This window comes from Acipenser ruthenus, chromosome 5 (assembly GCF_902713425.1).
Source record: "Acipenser ruthenus chromosome 5, fAciRut3.2 maternal haplotype, whole genome shotgun sequence".
Taxonomy (NCBI): Eukaryota; Metazoa; Chordata; class Actinopteri; order Acipenseriformes; family Acipenseridae; genus Acipenser; species Acipenser ruthenus.
Genome location: NC_081193.1, coordinates 29,920,823 through 29,942,211, shown reverse-complemented (window position 1 = coordinate 29,942,211; position 21,389 = coordinate 29,920,823). Strand labels below are relative to the sequence as shown.

The window sequence follows — 21,389 nt, the reverse complement described above, 5'->3', positions numbered from 1 at the left end:
CGTTTAAACATAAACTCCAAAGAAGTGGTTCAACGTTGAATAATATGCTAGACGTATAATCGGTCCCGTGACAAATTTCACCAAACACATTTTTTTTTAATGTATTAATTTTAGTAATTTATTATCATATGCAGTCAGTCCGTCGCTTATCTAACTGCTGTGGAGCCAGAGTAACTGGGGATATTATCAAAAGGAATGGGGTTGGCAATTGCCTCCAAGTAGCGTTTCTAATTGGTGTAACAGAAAGATTGACACTGGGGCAGGTTTTATTCTCGGTCGATATGGCGCTTCATGGTGGACTCTGTTTTTCATGATGTAGTGGGTGTGGAATGGTATCAACTCCATGGTGTAATGAAATGGCATCTCGCTCTCTCTCTCTCTCTCTCTCTCTCTCTCTCAAACAAAGAATTTTAGAAAAAATCTTTTTAGCTAAAGTTGTTTTTTTCCTCATCCACAAAAGCAAAACATCAATATAAATACTGGATAATCGATTAAATAATTACAGTTTTGTAACACACATAGTTAATTACATTATTTAAGTTGATCAACGAAAATGCACCAATCGCCCTGCCTTGCTACTTACAGTATTTCTGCCACACAAGCAGTGGGTGTGATCTTCTTTTCCTGCTCGTGTTAACTAGCATCTGTTTTGCTCGTCCTATCCTACCAGCAAATCAGTTTTAAAAATGTTTTGTAAGTATGCATCTCTGTGTGTATTTGATGTAAACAAACAAAAAAAAGTGTGGCACCTTGAATCCAGAGCAGGACGACAGGCTTGTATTCCTGGCAAACAGCCTGTAAATAAATTGAGCACATTGAAGAAAACTGACTGTATATAGTTTGCGCTTCTTTGGCGTTTCAAAATGAACTGTTTTATAATGAATATTTAACAACATTCAATAATGTTAAAAAAAAAATCAGTGATGTATGCATGTTGTCGTAAGTAAATCAATGTATTTGTATTATTATTAATATTATTATGATGAAGTTTAAGGCAGGGATTTCTGCATTGTGTGTTTCACAGATAGTGAAGGTTAGGTGGTACGGTATTAACAAGATGCAATGCATGATGCTGCAGCTGTCACTAAATAAAAAGACCGTTTTCATAAACTTGTCTAGTTTATATAGATTACATTTCAAAGTACTGTAATCTGTATGGAATAAATATTTTAGTAACACCCAGGTAGTATGTTAAACTTGCTTTGTTGTCGTCGTCGATTAGATTCTGTCGCACATTTTTATTATTATTATTGGCTTTATTTTGTTCTTTGGTATAATGTTAAAAAAAAAAAAAAGAAAGTTTAGTTTATTTTATTCACTTTGTGACCACAGGGTCAGCACAGGTACATCTCAATACTGCAGTACAAATACAAAGAGAGGCATTTACTAAGATGGAAAATAATAATACAAATGCTTTTAAAAATGTGCACAGATAAATCTACCGGTTAATCAACTAATGCCCATAAATTAACCAATCAAAAATTTGAATCGAGTGACAGCCCTAATTTCAATATATACTTTGGTGTGTACGTATTTAGCTTATTTAGGATTTCTTTGCTTAGAAAATACTAACCATGCTTGTCGGTATACATCAGAATTTAATATAAAGTGTGTGTGTGTGTGTGTATGTAGATATGGTTTAAACGCTGACACCTGCATAGCATTGAAACGTTTGTAAAAATGTACTAAAAGCACATCCCTAGTAACGATATTATTTTATGTCTTAAATAAATTCTAAAAACAAAATGAAACTAACTGAATTTAACCAGCTTGCTTTTATTGTTTTGTTTGCATATGATCATATAATCCAGAACCAAAAGAATGTCATGATATGCAAAACTGTCTAAAATGTGTTACTTTTTACTGGGCAGGTTACTAACTGACTTCTATGAATCTGAAGAGCCTGAAAGAAAAAACAAGTTCCCAGGAGAAGGTCATGTATCACCACTGAGTATTAAGAAGACTTTGCCATCTTTGATTTTCTTGGCTGGCCTAACATTGCCAATGTTGTTGACAGAGTCTGGAAGAAAACTGTATATAAACACCTGGGTTTATGGAACTTTGGTGGGTTGGTTGTGGGTTAATATAAGACCGTAAGAAAAACAAACCTGTGATACCATTTATAATGAGTTTTGAACACCCAACCACCTCTCTTCCCCCAGAACAATGACTCGGAAACCAGATACTTAAATAAACCCATTTTTAAAACTGGTGGCTTATATACCCCCCTTTACAAATTGGTGGCTTATAATGTACCTTTAACCTTAATGGTTCTATGAAAACTGCTATTAACTTTTTTCTTTCATTTAGTTACAACATAATTAAAGTACACAGGAATCTACATGTCTTTGGATACCAAATGAGCTGACCAATTAAAGAACGTTGCTTTGTTATTGATCTAAGAATCAGTCTACTTGAAAACAGATTAATTACACCATAGATTTGTGGCGATGTATTAACCATTACAAATAATTAAAAGTATTGAATTTAGTATTAAAGTACAAATCTCATAAAGTAGAGCTAGCCTACTGTATTTTAAACCATCACAGAAAATGAATGGTATTGGTCAAAGCTGAAATACATTTACACTGAATAGAATAGTGTTGGCATCACGTATTTTAATACATTGGTAAGAAATTCAACCAAGTTTAGAAAAAAAAAAATAATAAATTAAGCTTACACTGATTACTGTCCATGTAAAACACTGAGCCCCATGAACACAGTAGTCATTTAAGGTTTAAAAACTTTGAAGCATAACTGATGGCAGTCTGTAGTGTTTTTTTGTTTTGTTTTTTTTTGTCACCAGTTATTACAATCCAGCTGAACAGACATGCTCATATTAACCTTGAATCCAGTGTGTATAGGTAGTATCATATGTCTTCAGTTTAGATGGGATTGGTCACAGCTTTGTATAGTTCTTGAAAATTTCTGCTCTGCTTTGTATAACCATGGCTTTGTGTGCGCTTTGCAAGCTTCATCGTATGTGCAAGACCAATTGGCATTTATAAATAGAAGTTAACTATTTCTATATTAATAAAGATGTGCCCCCATTTTTCTTGCTTTCACCACTTCAAATAAAATATATATATATATATATATATATATATATATATATATATATATATATATATATATATATATATATATATATATATTTTTTTTTTTTTTTAACCAGATTCAATTTAGATTTATTTTTTTTAATTGAATGTATCCTTCGACAATATTCGAAGAAGTTCAAACAAAGTAAATTTACCTAAATTTGTCCGGCCTAAACAAATAAATCAAATGGAAGTATGAACATTTAGGAATGCATGTGATAGTTTTACCTATGTTTAGGTTCTGATTTTAATTTAACAGTTGTGCACCAAAGTATAACAATATAGAGTGAAGAGTCTTAGTTTATTGGCAGTAGGCGTTAACAAGTACATTTCTTGCATGCAAGTTTTATAATGCCATTATACACGGTTGCTGTTTTATTCCTGTACCAAGAAAAAAATTTGTTCACAACGATTGCATTAATGTACCAAATAAAATCGAAATCATTGATTTACCGTGAAATTATTAGGGGAAAAAAAATATTGATTTGTATCCTTGCTAGACTTCATAAATGTAATGGTCTTATTAACACCTTTATTTATTTTTTGGTAACATGCATGTCATTGAATTTAATACTTTATGTACTTATTACTGTAAGCTGAAACGTATTTACTTCTGATGCTGCCAGTGTAAGACCTTCAATTCCATATCTTTTTGTAAATGGAAAAAAAAAAATGTTAGTTTTTAATTTTGAGCCATACCAAAAGTATTAATAATGGAGGTTTTCAACTAAATAAAATGTTATTTTTAAATTTGGTCATAATGCAGCATAAACAATATTGTGATTTGCAGGAGATCAACTATCAGCAGATCTGATAAAAGTGTTTACTTAAAGTGCCATTTGTTCCAGATACTGTAGTATGTGCCTTCAGCCTGAGTGGAGTTTATACTTATCTTGCACATCGAGGACAATCAGTGCAGGCTATACTAAATGCCATAATTATTAGACTTGCTATGATGTGCTGAAACTCCCTCTAGTGGATTACAATTAAGTTATTATCACAGCACAATACACTACACTATTTAGAAATACAACATGTGTTTACAATGTTACAGGTCACATTTGTTATACTTGGGAGCCAAGCAATGTGTTTCAAGCCATCATATAGTAGTTTTTAATAATCTACAGTGGTATTATTACTAAGGGTTTATTTTTTTTTGCCCCCCCACCAATGTGAGAAGCCCTTTTGTTATATACCTCAGCCAACAATTATATGCAGAGTAAAGAAATTGCACATCAGCTACAAATTTAGCTAGAAAACTGGTATGCCATGAATTTGTGTTTGCTTGTCTGTCTTCAGGTAAGATTTTGATTTATCTTTTAATTGATTTTTCTTTTTTATTTAATTTTTGCTGCCTCTAAATGTGCATCATAACATGTTAGTTTATTTTGTAAGGAAACTGTACTCTTTATGAATACACATTTGTGCGCATGACTTTGCTTTTCAGTAAACCACTTATGTGAAATAAATTATACATACTGAAGTCTGGCAAGTTTTATTGAATGCTGTGTGTTAACATGTGTGATATTTTGTCTCTTTTTATTGCAGTGTTTAATGTTTATTTACCATTCACAACCACATTGGTCATTGCGGATATGCATTACTGTAGTTGTAATACGGGAAGGGACCAGTATTATACCTCATGTCTGTTCCGATTCAGGCCTGTTTTTCTTATTTTACAAATTAACTTAATCCGAGAAAATTGGTCATAAAATGTTCATCATTACTGAAACTGCCTTATAACAAAGATTCAAGTTTCATTTATGGGTATAGACAATTTATAGACTATTTAAGAAGCTTGCTGTTATTACATCTAGGAACAGCAACATAACAAGACTATACTTCAAACTGTTCTGTATATTGCCATTTAAATTATTGTTGGAACAATATATTGTTGCAATTTATCCAAATAATAATGCAGCTTTCTGTGAGACCTTGTGAAATATGAATAAGTAGGTGGTTTATATGCAAACCCTTTTGATATTCACATATATATATATTACACACACACACAGTGCCTTGCAAAAGTATTCAGACCCCTGACCAATTCTCTCATATTACTGAATTACAAATGGTACATTGAAATTTCGTTCTGTTTCTGATATTTTATTTTAGAACACTGAAACTCAAAATCAATTATTGTAAGGTGACATTGGTTTTATGTTGGGAAATATTTTTAAGAAAAATAAAAAACTGAAATATCTTGCTTGCATAAGTATTCAACCCCTGTGCTGTGGAAGCTCCCAGTTTACACCGATGAAAGAAATTGCCCTAACGAGGACACAATTACCTTACCATTGGCCTCCACCTGTGAACCATTAAAGTTGCTGTCACATTTTCTGGATAAAAACCCCACTGTTGAAGAATCATTGGTCAGGCTGTGTGTGAATCTGAAGGAAAATGAAGACCAAAGAGCATTCTACAGAAGTTAGAGATAAAGTAATACAAATGCATAGATTAGGGAAAGGGTACAAAATAATATCCAAGTGTTTGGATATCAATAATCAGGAAGTGGAAGCTGCATCACACCACCCAGGCACTGCCAAGAAAAGGCCGTCCCTCAAAACTCAGCGCTCAAACAAGAAGGGAGGCTTGTGAGAGAAGCCACAGAGAGGCCAATAATCACTTTGAAGGAGCTACAGAGTTCAGTGGCTGGGAGTGGAGTAATGGTGCACCAGTCAACCATATCAAGAGCTCTGCATAACACTGGCCTGTATGGGAGGGTGGCAAGAAAGAAGCCGTTACTCAAAAAGTACCATCTGAAAGCACGTCTGGAGTTTGCCAGAAAGCATGAGAGTGACCCAGCTGCGAAGTGGGAAAAGGTTTTGTGGTCAGATGAGACCAAGATAGAGCTTTTTGGCCAAAACTCAAAGCGCTATGTGTGGCGCAAACCTAACACTGCCCATGCCTCAAGACACACCCTACAGTGAAGTATGGTGGTGGCAGCATCATGCTGTGGGGATGCTTCTCATCAGCAGGGACTGGGCATCTTGTTAAAATTGAAGGAAGAGTGGATGGAGTAAAATACAGGGAAATACTGCAAGAGAACCTGCTTCAGTCCGCTAAAAAACTAAAGCTTGGGAGGAAATTCACCTTTCAGCATGACAATGATCCCAAGCACAAGGCCAAAGCAACATTGGAGTGGCTCGAGAACAAAAAGGTGAATGTCCTACAGTGGCCCAGACAAAGTCCTGATCTCAATGGCATTGAGAATCTGTGGCACTCTTTCAAAATTGCGGTCCGCAAGCGTCGTCCAACCAACCTGAACAACCTGGGGCAAATCTGCCAAGAAGAATGGGCCAAAATCACTCAGACACTGTGTGCAAAGCTGGTATATACTTACCCCAAAAGACTTAAAGCTGTTATTGCAGCGAAATGTGGCTCTACCAAATATTAATGTGTGGGGGTTGAATAGTTATGCAAGCAAGATATTTCAGTTTTTTATTTTTCTTAAAAATATTTCCCAACATAAAACCAATGTCACCTTACAATAATTGATTTTGAGTTTCAGTGTTCTAAAATAAAATATCAGAAACAGAACGAAATTTCAATGTACCATTTGTAATTCAGTAATATTAGAGAATTGGTCAGGGGTCTGAATACTTTTGCAAGGCACTGTATATGTGTGTGTATATATATATATATATATATAATATATATATATACTCAAAATAGGCTCTGCATTATTACGTTTTTTTTTTTTTCTTTGCTCAAAGTGACCGATATCACTTTTAACTGTTGAGTAATTATTGTGGACCTATTCAAGTGCATTTCAGTTTATGTGGTGTAATAAATTTTAGTCATCCAACGGTAGGGTTTCCGACGATAAAAAAAACTACCTCCTGTATCTGTTAGTGAGTTCACGGATTTCAATGGTAGAACTCGCACCCATTTTGATAAGGATTCTTGGACTGATGCCTTGTGTAAAATAGAAAAGCAAAGCAGCAATTACATATACAAATAATCCCGGGGGTGTCTTTCTTTTCAAAGGTGACCTGACATGAGGAGCCTGGTATCAGATAAGTACTTGTTGCTTATGACTATAATATTTGCTAATTATTTTGTTTTACATCATTTATGTGATAATTTATTTACACTGTATTAGTTTTTTTTTTTAATGAGTTGCACTTGAGTTGCTCCTTCCCAGGGATCATGCAAGATAAATTCGGCTGACTTTGTTCTCCCCCAGGCTGTATAACGCTGACTGGAGTTAAATTAAATTCTTGTTTTTAAATTACAAGATGTTTATTTTGTGAACTGTAATTATGTTATTACTGTTTTATGTGGGAAAAATATTTTTCTCCTGTTGTATTTTCTGTGGGTTTTTTTTTTATTTATTTTACCGAAATCCATGCACAGCTGCTGGGCTCAGCAATGCTGCGCTGGACCAAGATACACGCTTCGTTTGAGATTGCTTGCAGTCTCTCCCTCAGTATCTTGCTGCTGCTTTGGTGACTGCTTTTGCATCACCATTGCGAAGGCTGTTAGTACCTCGAACAAGCAGACTTCCCTCAGTCTTGTGTGTGGTACTGACTGAGTGGTTTTGCCAGTGGCTTGTACAGGTGGACATCACTGTACATTGCTACCCGTGATAACTGCTAACCGGTGGACACATACCATACTGGTACCAAGGTCACCGACCCACTCCGTTCCCAACCCGGTACCATACCATACCGAACCGGGACCGGTAATAACATTTACAGATTTACACGGGTTTCATTGAGCTTTCATACATAACATCGCTTATTGTAGTCTCCCAAAAATTGCCTTCATTGCTTAAGGGAAACTAACCAAACTGATCTATAAAAAAGTGCCAGGTGTTGACATAGCTCCCTATATGTCAAAATTGAGTCTGTCTCCCCAAGAGCTCACTTCCTGGCAGGGCAATTTTTGAATATTGTTCCTGGCTGGAGGTTTAATGTGGTGCTTGATGCACTCATGAAGCCTCCATTTGAACCCTTACATCAAAGCGGCTTTATTGCTTGCAATAACCTCTGCATAGCGGGTGAGTGAGATGCAGGTATTCTCAATTGCGAAAGCCTACTTAATATTTGCAGAAGGCAGGACAAAGTTTACACACCTTACCAATCCTGCTTTTTTGCCAAAGACTATCTTGGCATTTCATATCAACCGTCTGTGGAATTAGAGGCTTTCCATCCACCTCCTTTTCAGTCTGATAGAGAGCAGCAGCTCTGTCCGGCACAGGCCCTAGTGTATTATGTTGACAGGACAAAAAGTTGGATGCAGTCTGAACCTATTTTGTTTCTGTCATAGGGCGAAGTCCCATGGTCAAGCTCTGTCTAAACAGAGGGTGTCCAAATGGATAGCAGACAGAGAGGACTGTCTTTGTGCGATCCAACATGCCCCCTCGAGAAAAGCTCACTGCCCATTCCACCACTGAGCTTTATGCCAGTGTGCATTTGTCAAATGCCAGTGTGCATTTGTCCCCACGCCTTCACCAGGTTCTACAGACTTGCAGAGTTTTTAGAGATGTTATAGTAATAAAATAATGACTTAGATAGCATTATTGAGGAGTTTGGTGATAAAACAAGTGATCAGGAGATGATTTATAAGTATGCATGACTGAAGATGTATGTGAAAAATACAGTGAACAAGGGGTGGGTCGGGGCTGGAGATGCAGTACTGAGTGTCCTGTTGATATGCAGTGCCTTTTAAACCTGTTTTACTATGAAAAAAAAAAACTTAAACAGCGAGTGTGAAAATAAATTGGACCTGACGCGGCTGAGACGTGCTGAATAAATGGACCGCTAAGGGTTAAGGGCGGCTTCCGAGTCGACCCTTACAACACAGGCATGGAGATGAGTTTCTCCCTCAATGTTTTAGCCCTAGTTACTTGTTATGGGGGTTCCTAATGGTAACGCACAAGGAAGCCTCTTGGCTTGTGGCATTGTAGTTGTTCGGCAATCTTGCCCTTTCGACTGGCTTGGGTATACTCACACATTAGGTAATGGTTACATTTCGTACTTGAAAGGGAGCGTTAGGTTATTATAAGCCTGATTCTTTGAAATAGAAATGTAACGTTAACCTTCAAGGTCACTGCGTCCATGATTGCAGGAGGCTTGAAGGAAAAATGACGCTGAGATTTGTGCGTGCAGTCCCTTTGTACCCACGGAGTCAGGCATGGCTGTGTCACAGGCTGGGGGTGGAGCAGCTTTGGTATATTCAGGTTTCAGGGTTTTGAGGAGGTAAACACCAGTTAGGTAATGGTTATATTTCTATTTCAGGGAACCAGGGTTACGATAATAACTAACATTCCTGGACATGTGTAGGCCAAAATCAGGCTTTGTGTGACCCTGTGGCAGGCTGGCTTGCAGTGGTGAGGTGTGGTGACGTCACGGACCAGGAAGTAACAGAACCAAAACAACGGATGGGCGGGTGAAACTGAACGCAACGACGTTCAGCTGAATTTATTAACAAACAAAACAAATGATTTGAACCAAACAACAAAACAAAGGGCACGAGGGCCAAACGAATAAACAGACAAACAAGTAAGTGTCGTGCTGGCTAATCCAGCACGTTTTAGCAATTGTTATTTTCTGTCTCCTCTCTATCTCCCCGTACATCCTCTCTGTACACCGCACCTGCAGCACGGACAGCTGCAGATTCTTATACTCTGGCCGAAGGGTTAACTAGCTATTAATTATCTTATTACCCCTCGGCCACAGTCTGCACGCGTTTGGTAAGGATGCGTGACTGTCAGCTAGTTAAATAATCAGTAGCTGATCAGCCACGCATCCTCACAGGGTTTTTAAATATAAACAATAACAAAAGACGCAGCGCTTTTATCCGTGCCGCAAACAAATACAAATAATAATAAATAAATACATAGGGGCGGGACACTCCGCCACAGACCCCCAAAGGGTCTAACTTATTTTGAGCAAAACAATACCATATGTCATCATTAGTCAGGACTTGTTTTGCTGTTTATCAGATTGAAGGGTTCTTTTCTTGCACAAACAACCAGGCCTAAAGGTAATGCATAAGAAGTTATTTCTCACCCTTTCTTTGTTCCAGTCACTTTAAAAAGACAGGGTGTGTTTTAGATCAGTTTTGTGTCACTACCAAGGACCCTGAACATAAAATAGATATTTGCTTTATAAATAGTTTTATTTACTATATTTCTCCTCTAAACGCTTGTATTCTTATTAAGTTAACACTTCATATGAAACTTTAAATGCAAGTTTTGATCCGATGACACCCAACAAAAACAGATTAATTTGCAAATAAAGCTGTATGACTTTTATTTTTTCTTTTCACAATCGGGCACCCACTGACCTTTGACTAACAACAATGTAATACATTATCACGTTCCTCACCCAATCAGAGTCCTGTACAGCCGCATGGGGTTCACGTGAACAGCACCTGGTGACCATGTGTAGACTGCCTGATCCAGTGCCAAGGTCCAGCACCCTGCTGCATGGTGCAAGCAATCAAGTCCTGCAAGTTAACAATTCTGCAATGCAATACAGCCACAGACAGAGCCGGTCTGCCTACACCCGCTTTTATAGTATCAAAATGGTGTAACTCCTTGTTTTTCATAAGATTTGAAATAAAATCATAAATGAAAAAAAGCACTTGAAGAGAGTATTTTCAATCCGATATATGCAGTTATATTCAAAAGTTTACATACCCCCAAAGGAAATGTATAATTTCAAGAAATTTCTCTAAAACAAATAATTATAGGAAATCTTTTGTAGCAAAAGTTACAAGAAATAGATGTCTACAATTTATTTATTTCAGCAATTTTTTTTTTTTTTGCAAAACTCCAAAAATGCTAATTCAAAAGTTGATGCTATAATAGTATTGTCTACAAGGTACTAGACATTTCATTATGATAAAGCAGAAAATAATTTTAGAAAATGCTGGATTGTAGGTGAACATTTTTAGAGAGTATAAAAGGGTTAGGCATAGGATGATTGCTGTCACCAATAAGTCAATATGGGGAAAAAGTAAAGAGCTATCTGAAGACCTTAGGCAGACGATTATTTATTGTCATAAAGCTGGAGAAGGATACAAGAAGATTTCCAAGCATTTGAGTATCCCAATTTCAACTATTGTTTCTATTATCAAGAAGTTCAAGACTCATGGTATTGTCATAACGCTCCTTCAGTCTGGAAGAAAGCAGATTTTGTGAGGAAGGTTAATAACAATCCGAGATTGACTGCCAAAGATATTCAAAATGAATTGGCTGCAAGTAGGATTTGGGGTTTCCATTTCAACCATAAGTATAGTACTGCATGGTGAAGGTCTCAATGGTCGCAGGTCAAGGAAAAAGTTGCTGTTAGGAAAACGGCACAAGGACGATAGCTTAAAGTTTGCAAAACAGCATTTGAATGATGGATATGAGTTCTGGTCAAAGGTTTTGTGGAGTGAAAAATCGAGCTATTTGGTCACTCTGATAGTTGTTACATTTGGAAAATGTCTGGTGAGGCATACATGTACCACAAAATAACAACACACTTGTATCTAAAAAAAAAATTAGTGAACAACTGAACAATAAAGCAACATAACATAACTTTTTTTTTTTTTTGCCATCAGATACATGCAATACATTAACTTACTAAGTATTCCAATAATCATAAGTGAAATGTACAAAAAAACACTAGATGTATATTTGACCAAAGAAACTTGCCAGTGTATCAAACAGTACTAGAATGGTGTGTCTTACTTTTTGCAAAAATTGTTTTATGATACTCACCTTATTGGATATTGAAGGTCCACATTACAAAATCATTGCATATGTTGGCATACACTTCAATTTTACAATTGCAATTTAAAACAATGGAATGCATTAATCTTGATTAATGGATATTGACATAGTGACAGCCACACCTTCATAGGCAAGCATATACTTACAATTTAAAATATGTCTGAGATATACTGTCTTTCATTCCAGCACAGCAATGGCAATTGATTTGGATTGGCTTTGGCTATGCTGCAGCAATGGCTTTTGGGGTTATAAAATGTAAGAAAAATAATGGTTAGTTTTTTTAAAGTGTATACTTTCCAGGCAAAACCAGTTCCTCATTTAGACTATAAAAATAATATTTTATTTATCTTTAACTAGTCTCCTTTTTTAAGTCAGGGTGTTAAAATACAAATTCCATCAGTTTTTTAAAATGTGCAATATTAATACAGAATGTATTACTCCTCTTGGAGTATACTGAGTTAAGTGGAGCACTAGTGTGCTGTAATGTAGAACAAGAAGAATGGCAGGTTCTTCAATTGACACTGTTGTGCCTTACACTTCCTGGGCATAATCACATTTGTAGAAGAGAAACTGGAATATGTTGTTATTATTTATTTATTTTCTTAGCAGACACCCTTATCCAGTGCAACTTACAATTGTTACAAGATATCACATTATTTTTACATACAATTACATTATTTTTACATACAATTACCTATTTATACAGTTGGGTTTTTACTACAGCAATCTAGGTAAAGTACCTTGGTCAAGGGTACAGCTGCAGTGTCCCCCACCTGGGCTTGAACCCACAACCCTCTGGTCAAGAGTCCAGAGCCCTAACCACTACTCCACACTGATATATTTAAAAGGGTTGGTGAAAGTGAACTGAAAAACATTTAAAGTTATTTTATTGTAGAGACAAGAGATCTCAAAAAGTAATGCCAGCTGATCTTGTGGCTGGTTTAAGGTAATAAACCATGGTCAGGATTTGTAAATATGGAAAACAGAATACTATAAAATCCCTCTATAAATAGGAACTGTAAAAGCATTTCCAACAAAACTTAACATAGTCTACAGTCAAATTTCCCTACACCAAAGAGAGTCTCTTCTTCATAAGTTTGTACAATAATGTGTCTTTTTAAGATGTTTAACTGTTGGTGCTTGGAGCTACAATATGAAGAACCTATCCAGCACCTGCCAAATATCTGTTTGGTTTTTGTGAAACTTACTTAAGTTCCAGCTGCAAACTGTTACTATTGTTCTCTAATCTTTTGCGTAACCTGACAAGGCTTCCAACTTGAACCACAGAAAATGTCTGAGTTTGCTGAACTATAGTACACCTGTAAAAACACGAACGAGCATTAAAGAAACCAACATAGCACTTTTTTAATCATATCATTAATTGCCTTATTATACCAGATACTAATTGTTGCGTTTGTTTTTCGATTTTATTCCAGCTTCCTGATGGTTTTGAGGATTATCTTCTTGGTGCTGTACATCAACAACTTCAAGAGCTCCTTGGAACCACTAGCAAATCCTTTATTTTCTTGCTTGAATCAATGGTCACTCAAATTAAATATATGTGTATTATTAATCATCAATGTATCGATCATTATATGACAAATGGAATCTCTCTGCCATTCTCTCATATTAGGAATCCAAATAATGTTATCCTGCAATAAAATGATACAGTACAGTTTGGATAAAGAAACTTCATAGAGTCAACTGATAGCATAGTTACATCAGCCTGTTGCAAAGCCATATATTAAGAGTGAAAGCAGCACTTAAATGGGGTTTACACTAAAAACCAGAACCTTAAAACAAGGAGAGAGCATCCATATCCATATATCCATACAGTATAGGGGTCCATATATCCATATAGTGTACTTGGATGCAAGAGTCTTAGTCTGCCTTCTTAATCTCAGATGATCTTCTACATTCAGCGTGTGTTGTTTTTATCACTTAAATTCAAGTGTTTATAGGAACCATTACTAAATTAACTTTTGTTTACTACAGCTGGGGGCCCCTTATATTTTAAAACTTGAAATGTGTATTATTAATAAATTAGAGAAATGTTTCATTGTATCAGTTTGGAAAATGTAAGGCCTACTGTCAGAATTTAGACCTGATGTAATCTGTTAGGAGATTACGATTTGTCAGTGCTCTTGGGGGAAAAAAATTAGGTCAGCGAGTATTTATACCTGTAATTAAGGATTAGAGGTTCAAATCATGTTACTGGAGCACTAGTGCTGGAGGTGTCATTCTCCGGTAGACACGTTCCAACTACGCATTTTTTTCTGTGTTTTGTTAATCTCACAGCAGATGTTGAGGTGCAGGGTTATTGCAGGGATTCAAATTCCATTCACCAGTTGTGATGCTTGATTTGATAACGGATTCCTAATCAAAATATATATATATATATAGCTGCAGTATTGCTTGCTTCTATATTGAATTGAATAAATAACAAAAGAGGATTTAAAAAAAAAATACATTCCAAATTATAAATAATATTTTGATTGAATACAGCCAACGAAGAGCAAAAGGCACAGGTCATACAGCAAGCAGTGGTGTATTATTATTATGTGTTTATTTAGCAGACGCCTTTATCCAAGGCAACTTACAGAGACTAGGGTGTGTGAGCTATGCATCAGCTGCAGAGTCACTTACAACAGTGTCTCACCCGAAAGACGGAGTACAGGGAGGTTAAGTGACTTGTTCAGGGTCACACAGTGAGTCAGTGGCTGAGCTGGGATTTGAACCTCTGTACAAGCCCTTTTCTTTTACCACTGGACCACACAGCCTCCTTATTCTGTAAAAATGTTTCATATTCGCAAAAGAAAAGTATGTTTTCTGGACTTGTTAAAGAAGCCAACAAATGTCTAAATACATTTTTAAACCTATTAAAATAGACTTTGAAAAACTATTATTTAATGAATTGTACACTTCAACAACAGAACCTACTGGGAAACAGTGTGTACCAATGTCCAATGTATATCCTTGCCTTTTCATCATTGTCCTCTTTGTGGGACACTATCACATACTAAAGGCTGTTGAAACAAATTATACATTAAATGCAACTGTAAGTCACCCTGTGTAAGGGTGTCTGCTAAGAAATAAATAATAATAATAATAATAATAATAATAATAATAATAATAATAATAATAAAAAATATAAATGCTGGGTAACAGTTGCTTGCACAGTACCTATTAAATGCACACCTCACTGAAGTTTCAAGCTTATCTTTGATATTGTTTGTTTTTGTATATATTCTGTGCTGACAACTAGAACAAGTAGAATAATATCAGTTGATCAACATGGCACTCATGGAAATGCTTTTGGCAAACTCCTGTAAATGAAACTAGAGGACCAGCAAATTTGGTTTGAGGAAGTTCAAACTGATCATATGATTCCATTTACCAACTGACTTCATGTAGCAGATATGTACAAAGTATAAAACTATGGAAATGCTATACACTCAGATATTGAGGTTGGTTCCTTTGGATTTTACTAAACCTGCAGCAGCAGTTTACCAGGAAACAAAAGTTTGATATGTTGCCTACAAATGTAATGTAATTTAAATGTGTGCATTGAAATGTATATTTCAACATTTCAGGGGGCCAGTTTCCCACTGACAGGGACCCATACTTTGGACAAGAAGTTCAAGAAGTTTAATAGCCCAATAACTCATAACACAAAATAAATTCATCATTCACTCCAGCGCCAGGGACAATAATAACTCAGTACATCAAGTTTTATACTTAATTTTTTTAATCACAAAATTAACAGGTTCGGTACTACCGGTATAACACAACAAAACACACAGTTTTAGTTGTCTTTTCTGTATAACAGTACGCTCAGTACAGAGGTTACAAACAATGGTTAACTTTGTAAGACTGATTCTTATTGATGGAATAAAAGCTGTTTACTAGTAATTGCATTTAGCTTTTCTTTAGAATCTCAGAACTTCCCTGACAGTTTTCACATAGTTGTCATCAGGTTGAGGTTTTCTCTGGCTGCCAGGTTGTAGGAACTTCTGGATGGCTGGTACACTTCTCATTCTTGTTTGAAAAGCCTAAAAATTGACAGTGTCAACAGGATCATTTACATATCACTGCTAAATGAATGTAGTAAACCTGGGAACTACAGTGGCCTAACATAAAAGTACATGCGAGATTACTCTGTTCCAATATGGTTCATTTGCAGTATTTACTAGATTTTCTCTTGTGTTCTTAGGAGGCTGTGTTGTCCAGTGGTTAAAGAAAAGGGCTTGTAACCAGGAGGTCCCCAGTTCAAATCCCACCTCAGCCACTGACTCATTATGTGATACTGAGCAAGTCACTTAACCTCCTTGTGCTCCATCTTTTGGGTGAGACGTAATTGTAAGTGACTCTGCAGCTGATGCAGAGTTCACACACCCTAGTCACTATAAGTCGCCTTGGATAAAGGTGTCTGCGAAATAAACTAATAATAATAAAAGGATCTTTTTGCAAAAATAATTAATATGCGTAAAGTACATTTTGTTTAATATCAAACTATCCATGTTTTTTTGATTTGGTTGTAGAAGATAGTTCCCAAAAGAAATGTCTCTTCTTTACACCGAAAAGAATGAACAGTTTCAAATAGCAGTTGGTCTAGAGTTCAATTCTATCATCCATATTCAGAAACAACCCTTGTATAAGTGCTCATTTAAGTGTGCCAAGTTAATGGTCACATGTCAGTAACAAAGAATAACTTTTATACATACCTGTAATTGCGGGAAATTGGACAAAATTGATGGAAATTTTTCTTCAACCATCAAAACAACCTCAAACACCTGAACATCAGCCTTGCTAAGCTGGCTACCAACGAGGTAGCCTCCTCCACTCTGATCCAAGGCCTGCATGGAAACAGAGAGGTATTGGACTGAGGGCATACATGGAGAAAGAAGGATCACCCCAATGAATTCATCCTAGTTAGCGTGTCCTTTCTCTGAATGTAGACCACCATGCTACTCTAAATACATAGATTCCAAACTCTCTATATATTGAGTACCTTTTCATAAACAGGGAAGTATCTGTCGACAGCCTTTGTTTGGATGAGATTTGTGTTGCTGTCTTTTTCTCCAGGAGGCAAGAATGGATGCTTTGCAATAAGATCCATCAGATCTCTGATTCCTTCCACATACATATCAATCCTGAACGGAAACCACACATTAACAATGTATATGCTTATTTTAAAGATTTCCCTGGTTGTGTGAAATTATATTACATTATCAGTGCAGCCAGCTTAATTGTGCTCCGTAAAATAGTTTACTTTATAAACGGTATGACCAACAAGATTTGTTTTCCTTTTGTACTTTTAAACATTTATTTGGAGAAACAATGCACTGTAAATCAATTTTCAGCACTGCAGAAGAATACGGTTTAACCAAGCTACAGCACTTTTCTATCAGCATACCACTTTGGAAGGCTAAACTAAATGCTTAAAGAGGAAGTAGCAGGGTTACGAAAAATACAGCGTTACACGTCCCCACGTGTTGCTACAACTGTTTAAATAACCTACCTGTAATTTTTCTTTTTATTGTTAACATCCTAACAAGTTATTACACTTATAACTTTAAAGTCTGTTTCAAAGCTCTTTTCAAAATGTCTGCTCTAGTGCACTGATAGTGTAAGGATTATTGCCCACTTTGTAAAACAGGTACCACAGCAACATCTGCAGTGATTAAGAGGACAGATCTCAAACCCCAGTGAATTAAAGTGGCCATTTTGAAAAGAGCTTTGAAACAGAGTTAAAGTTATGTGTAAAAAGTAGTCAGGATGTTTGCAATGAAAAGAAAAATTATAGGTACATTATTTAAACAATTGTATCAACAGGTGAGGACTATAATTATTACACTATAATTTTTGGAACCCCGCTACTTACTCTTTAAATAACTTTACATTATGTGTGAACTGAAAAACATATATCCACTGCTTTCATTCAATTAACCATACACGTAAACTTATTACATGACTCTTTCTTTCAGGTCCTTCCCATAGAGGTTGTATTTTGCTGCTATGTAGTTTAAAATAGCTTTGGTCTGAATAAGCTTCATTCCATCAATTTCAACAAGAGGTACTTGTTGAAACATAAGGGCTCCATCTAGTGAAGGAAAAAAAAAAACATTTGAAGGCAATGTTCCTCATCATACGAACATTTACAGTAATGCTGTGAGAGCAAACTGTATGTGTGTTTGTTAAGTTACGTGACATTTCAACAGTCTAAACTAATACGACAGGCATCCATATTGGATCAGTTCGATGTCAAGATCGCTGAAACATTTAGCATGTAGTGTTCAGCAAATATACATGAAGTTCAGACAAAATAATCTTGTTCTTTTGTGGTTGCCAGTTAGCAAAAATAAATCAGAATGGGTATAAAATGTACCTTTTAGCAACTGTTCATATTGTTCTCTGGTCTTCAAAAATACCTCCTCAAACTGAATGAAAATGAAAAAAAGTTGTTTAAATCAAGTGCTACCGGCCATATTTATTTACTTATTTATTTTTTAACTTCAATTCGAGCAACATTTTCACAGTCCAGTTGCCTTGTGCTGAATGTATGCCCATCGCTTGTTTTTCCATAGTTTAACCACTGCCTGTGCTGTATGGCAGTCTTACTCCCAATAGCAGGGGCTGCAGTTAGACCTTGTGACGTAAAGACCGCAATGAATAGTATTACTGAAAATACATTACTTCTTCATCAAAACAATACACTACACATAAAGGAAGTTTGTGTACTACCACACAAGACTAAACTGGATAAAACCGGTCTGAAGAAGGAATTAGAGTAGTGACACACTGCAACGTTTAAGCGTGTTTTTGTAACTATAAATACTTTTACTATATACAAAGTAAAGTATGTAGGTACTGGAAAACACAGTATCCTTACTTTGATTGGATAATGTGCCGCACTTACAGTATCTGAAATTGTGTTTAAAAACTTGCCTCAACGCCAGCAACTGTTAACAGCCACCTAATCGATTCCATTAAACCCCTTCCATCAAAATAATAGAGTTTTGCTTTTTCTGCCATTTTGATCGCCTAAAAGATAAAAATGGTAAAGTACAATATTGTGAAGGAAATAAATTGTAGTCTTTTTTTTTTTTTAAACAACCACACTTTGATATCGAATTGTTTCATACATAAATTAATTTAAATATGGAAAACTCACACTCACTCACAAAAGTGCATCTAATCGCACGCGTAACTTTGTTTAATTATAACTCACCGCACTTCTTTTGGAGCGCAAGAAAACCTGTTGTAATCAGATTCTATAAATAAACACTCCCTGCAACCTTTGAACTGGTTATACCAGAGTTTTTCATGAAGAATTCAGATTTCAATGGTCCGCCCATTTAACTCTTTCAAGTAACGTTACAGAAAGCTTCAATAGGATGAGTAATGGGACAGTCTGCGTCTTATGCATAAAGTGAAATAAAATGTTAAAAAAAAAGTAAAAGTCATATATACTGTACAAATATGTGCACACAAAATATTAGTTTAGTTGTCTGCTGTTTCAGTGGATTCTTACAGTGCAGCGGTGTTGAAAGAGTTAATATCAAAGCAAAAAAGTGCAGTCTGTGGTTCTCCAGTAGCAATCGAGGTAATCTACATAACTGCAAGGGCTGCAGGGCGATGCAAAATACTACTATAGTTTTACCCCCAAAATAGTTTGAGGGGAACATAATCTGGCAAATTTGTATTTCTTAGTAAATGTGTTTTAAGTTGAAGAAAGGCAGGTGGTATTTAAGTCGCCAGAACACGGATATGATGGGATACAGAAAATTAGTTAATTAAAAAACACCCATAAAAACAATGTTCTTCATGAATATGCCAGTCATGCCTTGAAGTATCATAAAACTAGTTTCTGCACTGTACACTTTTTTTTTCTCCAATATGCATTGGATTTATCCTTCAATATTAAATATAAAAAAATGAATTCTTTATGACATGAATCTGTGATGTGCCGTTACTTCATTATAAATGATAATTTTCATAGGATATAATATTAAATACAATGCACATTCATATTCCGCTCTGCTCACTCTACTGAAACCGCCCTCCTGTCTGTCACCAACTCACTTAAATGTGCCCGAGCTGCCTCTCTCTCCTCTGTCCTAATTCTCCTTGACCTCTCTGCTGCCTTTGACACTGTTGATCACTCTATTCTACTATCATCTCTTGCTGACCTGGGGATCTCTGGCATTGCTCTGGCCTGGTTCTCCTCCTACCTCTCCAACCGCACTTACCAGGTAACCTGGCGTGGAGCAACCTCCACACCTCACCCTCTCTTAACTGGAGTCCCCCAAGGGTCAGTCTTGGGTCCTCTCCTGTTCTCTCTCTACACCCGCTCCCTGGGCCCCCTCATCGCATCCTATGGTTTCTCATACCATTTCTATGCTGATGATGCTCAGATTTTCCTCTCCTTCCCCACCTCTGACTCCACTATCTCCTCCCGTATCTCTACCTGTCTGTCTGCTATTTCCTCCTGGATGCACTCGCATCACCTCAAACTCAACCTCTCTAAATCTGACCTCCTTTTCTTTCCCTCCTCCTCCCCCTCCTCTGATCTCTCCATCTCTGTTCCTCTGGAATCTACCACACTCTCTCCCTCTTCCTCAGCTAAGAACCTTGGAGTCACCCTGGACCCCTGCCTCTCTTATTCCCAGCACATCTCCACTCTGGCACGCACTTGCCGATTCTTCCTGAGCAACATCCGAAGAATCCGACCCTTCCTCACCAACTATGCTACCCAGCTCCTGGTCCAGGCCCTGGTACTCTCCCGCCTAGACTACTGCAACTCCCTCCTGGCTGGCCTCCCTGCGTCCGCCACCCGTCTGCTCCAGCTCATCCAGAACTCTGCTGCCCGCCTGGTGTTCTCTCTGCCTCGCTTCGCCCACGCTACTCCACTACTCCGCTCGCTCCACTGGCTCCCGATCACCGCTCGCATCCAGTTCAAGACTCTTGTACTAGCCTACAGATGCCTTGACCAGTCTGCACCCAGCTACCTCCAGACCCTCATCTCTCCCTACACCCCCACTCGACCTCTCCGCTCCGCCTGCACTAGAAGACTAGCTCTACCACCGCTACGCTCCCCTGCCTCCAAAGCCCGCTCCTTCTCCACCCTTGCTCCGCAGTGGTGGAATGACCTTCCAACAGATGTCAGGACTGCCCAGTCCCTGACCACATTCCGGCGCCCCCTTAAGACTCACCTCTTCAAAGAGCACCTGTAGAACTCCTCTGTTTGTATCCTGGGACACTATCACCCTTCATGTAAATGTGCTTTATTTTGCTCTTATCAGCCCCTATTTTACTGCATTTAATCCTGTACTTCAGAATACTGTAATCTGCCAAGTTTTTAACCTGTAGTACTTTGTATTTAATCACATCCTGATGTAACTATCACTATTTAATCATATCCTGATGTAACTATCACTATTACCTGCTGTATTATTGAATTGTGGTTTGTCAAACTTGTACTTTACTTGAACAAAAGTTATTGTATTTCTTGCTCTTATTGTATTACTTGTATTGTAACGCTTGAAATGTTTTTGCTT

At 36.9% G+C, this 21,389-nt stretch overlaps 2 protein-coding genes across 6 annotated transcripts in view; one reads left to right on the top strand and one right to left on the bottom strand.

Annotated features, from left to right (window-relative positions):
- Window positions 1-3,093, top strand: part of LOC117402378 (1-acyl-sn-glycerol-3-phosphate acyltransferase epsilon-like) — a 38,612-nt gene extending 35,519 nt beyond the window's left edge. The window contains exon 8 of one of the 2 annotated variants that reach the window (XM_034003456.3): window positions 1,872-3,093. In XM_034003456.3, the coding sequence (XP_033859347.2) occupies window positions 1,872-2,097 (226 nt within the window). In that variant the 3' untranslated portion in view covers window positions 2,098-3,093. The remainder of the gene's footprint in view (window positions 1-1,871) is intronic. The other variant, XM_034003457.3, reaches the window with a different exon arrangement.
- A 12,461-nt stretch (window positions 3,094-15,554) lies between these two features.
- Window positions 15,555-19,191, bottom strand: LOC117402609 (glutathione S-transferase A4-like). Of its 4 annotated transcripts, none has more exons than XM_034003936.3 (7): window positions 19,061-19,191; window positions 18,778-18,873; window positions 18,218-18,269; window positions 17,800-17,932; window positions 16,841-16,982; window positions 16,554-16,685; window positions 15,555-15,881 (listed from the first exon to the last, which is right to left on the bottom strand). In XM_034003936.3, the coding sequence occupies exons 2-7, from the start codon at window positions 18,862-18,864 to the stop codon at window positions 15,759-15,761; spliced, it is 669 nt and encodes a 222-aa protein (XP_033859827.3). In that variant the 5' UTR covers window positions 18,865-18,873; window positions 19,061-19,191; the 3' UTR covers window positions 15,555-15,758. The 4 variants fall into 4 exon arrangements, with proteins under 4 accessions (XP_033859827.3, XP_058879956.1, XP_058879955.1 ...); XM_059023973.1 differs by lacking the exon at window positions 19,061-19,191 and adding an exon at window positions 19,010-19,028; XM_059023972.1 differs by lacking the exon at window positions 19,061-19,191 and adding an exon at window positions 19,004-19,022.
- Between the last annotated feature and the right edge of the window lie 2,198 nt (window positions 19,192-21,389).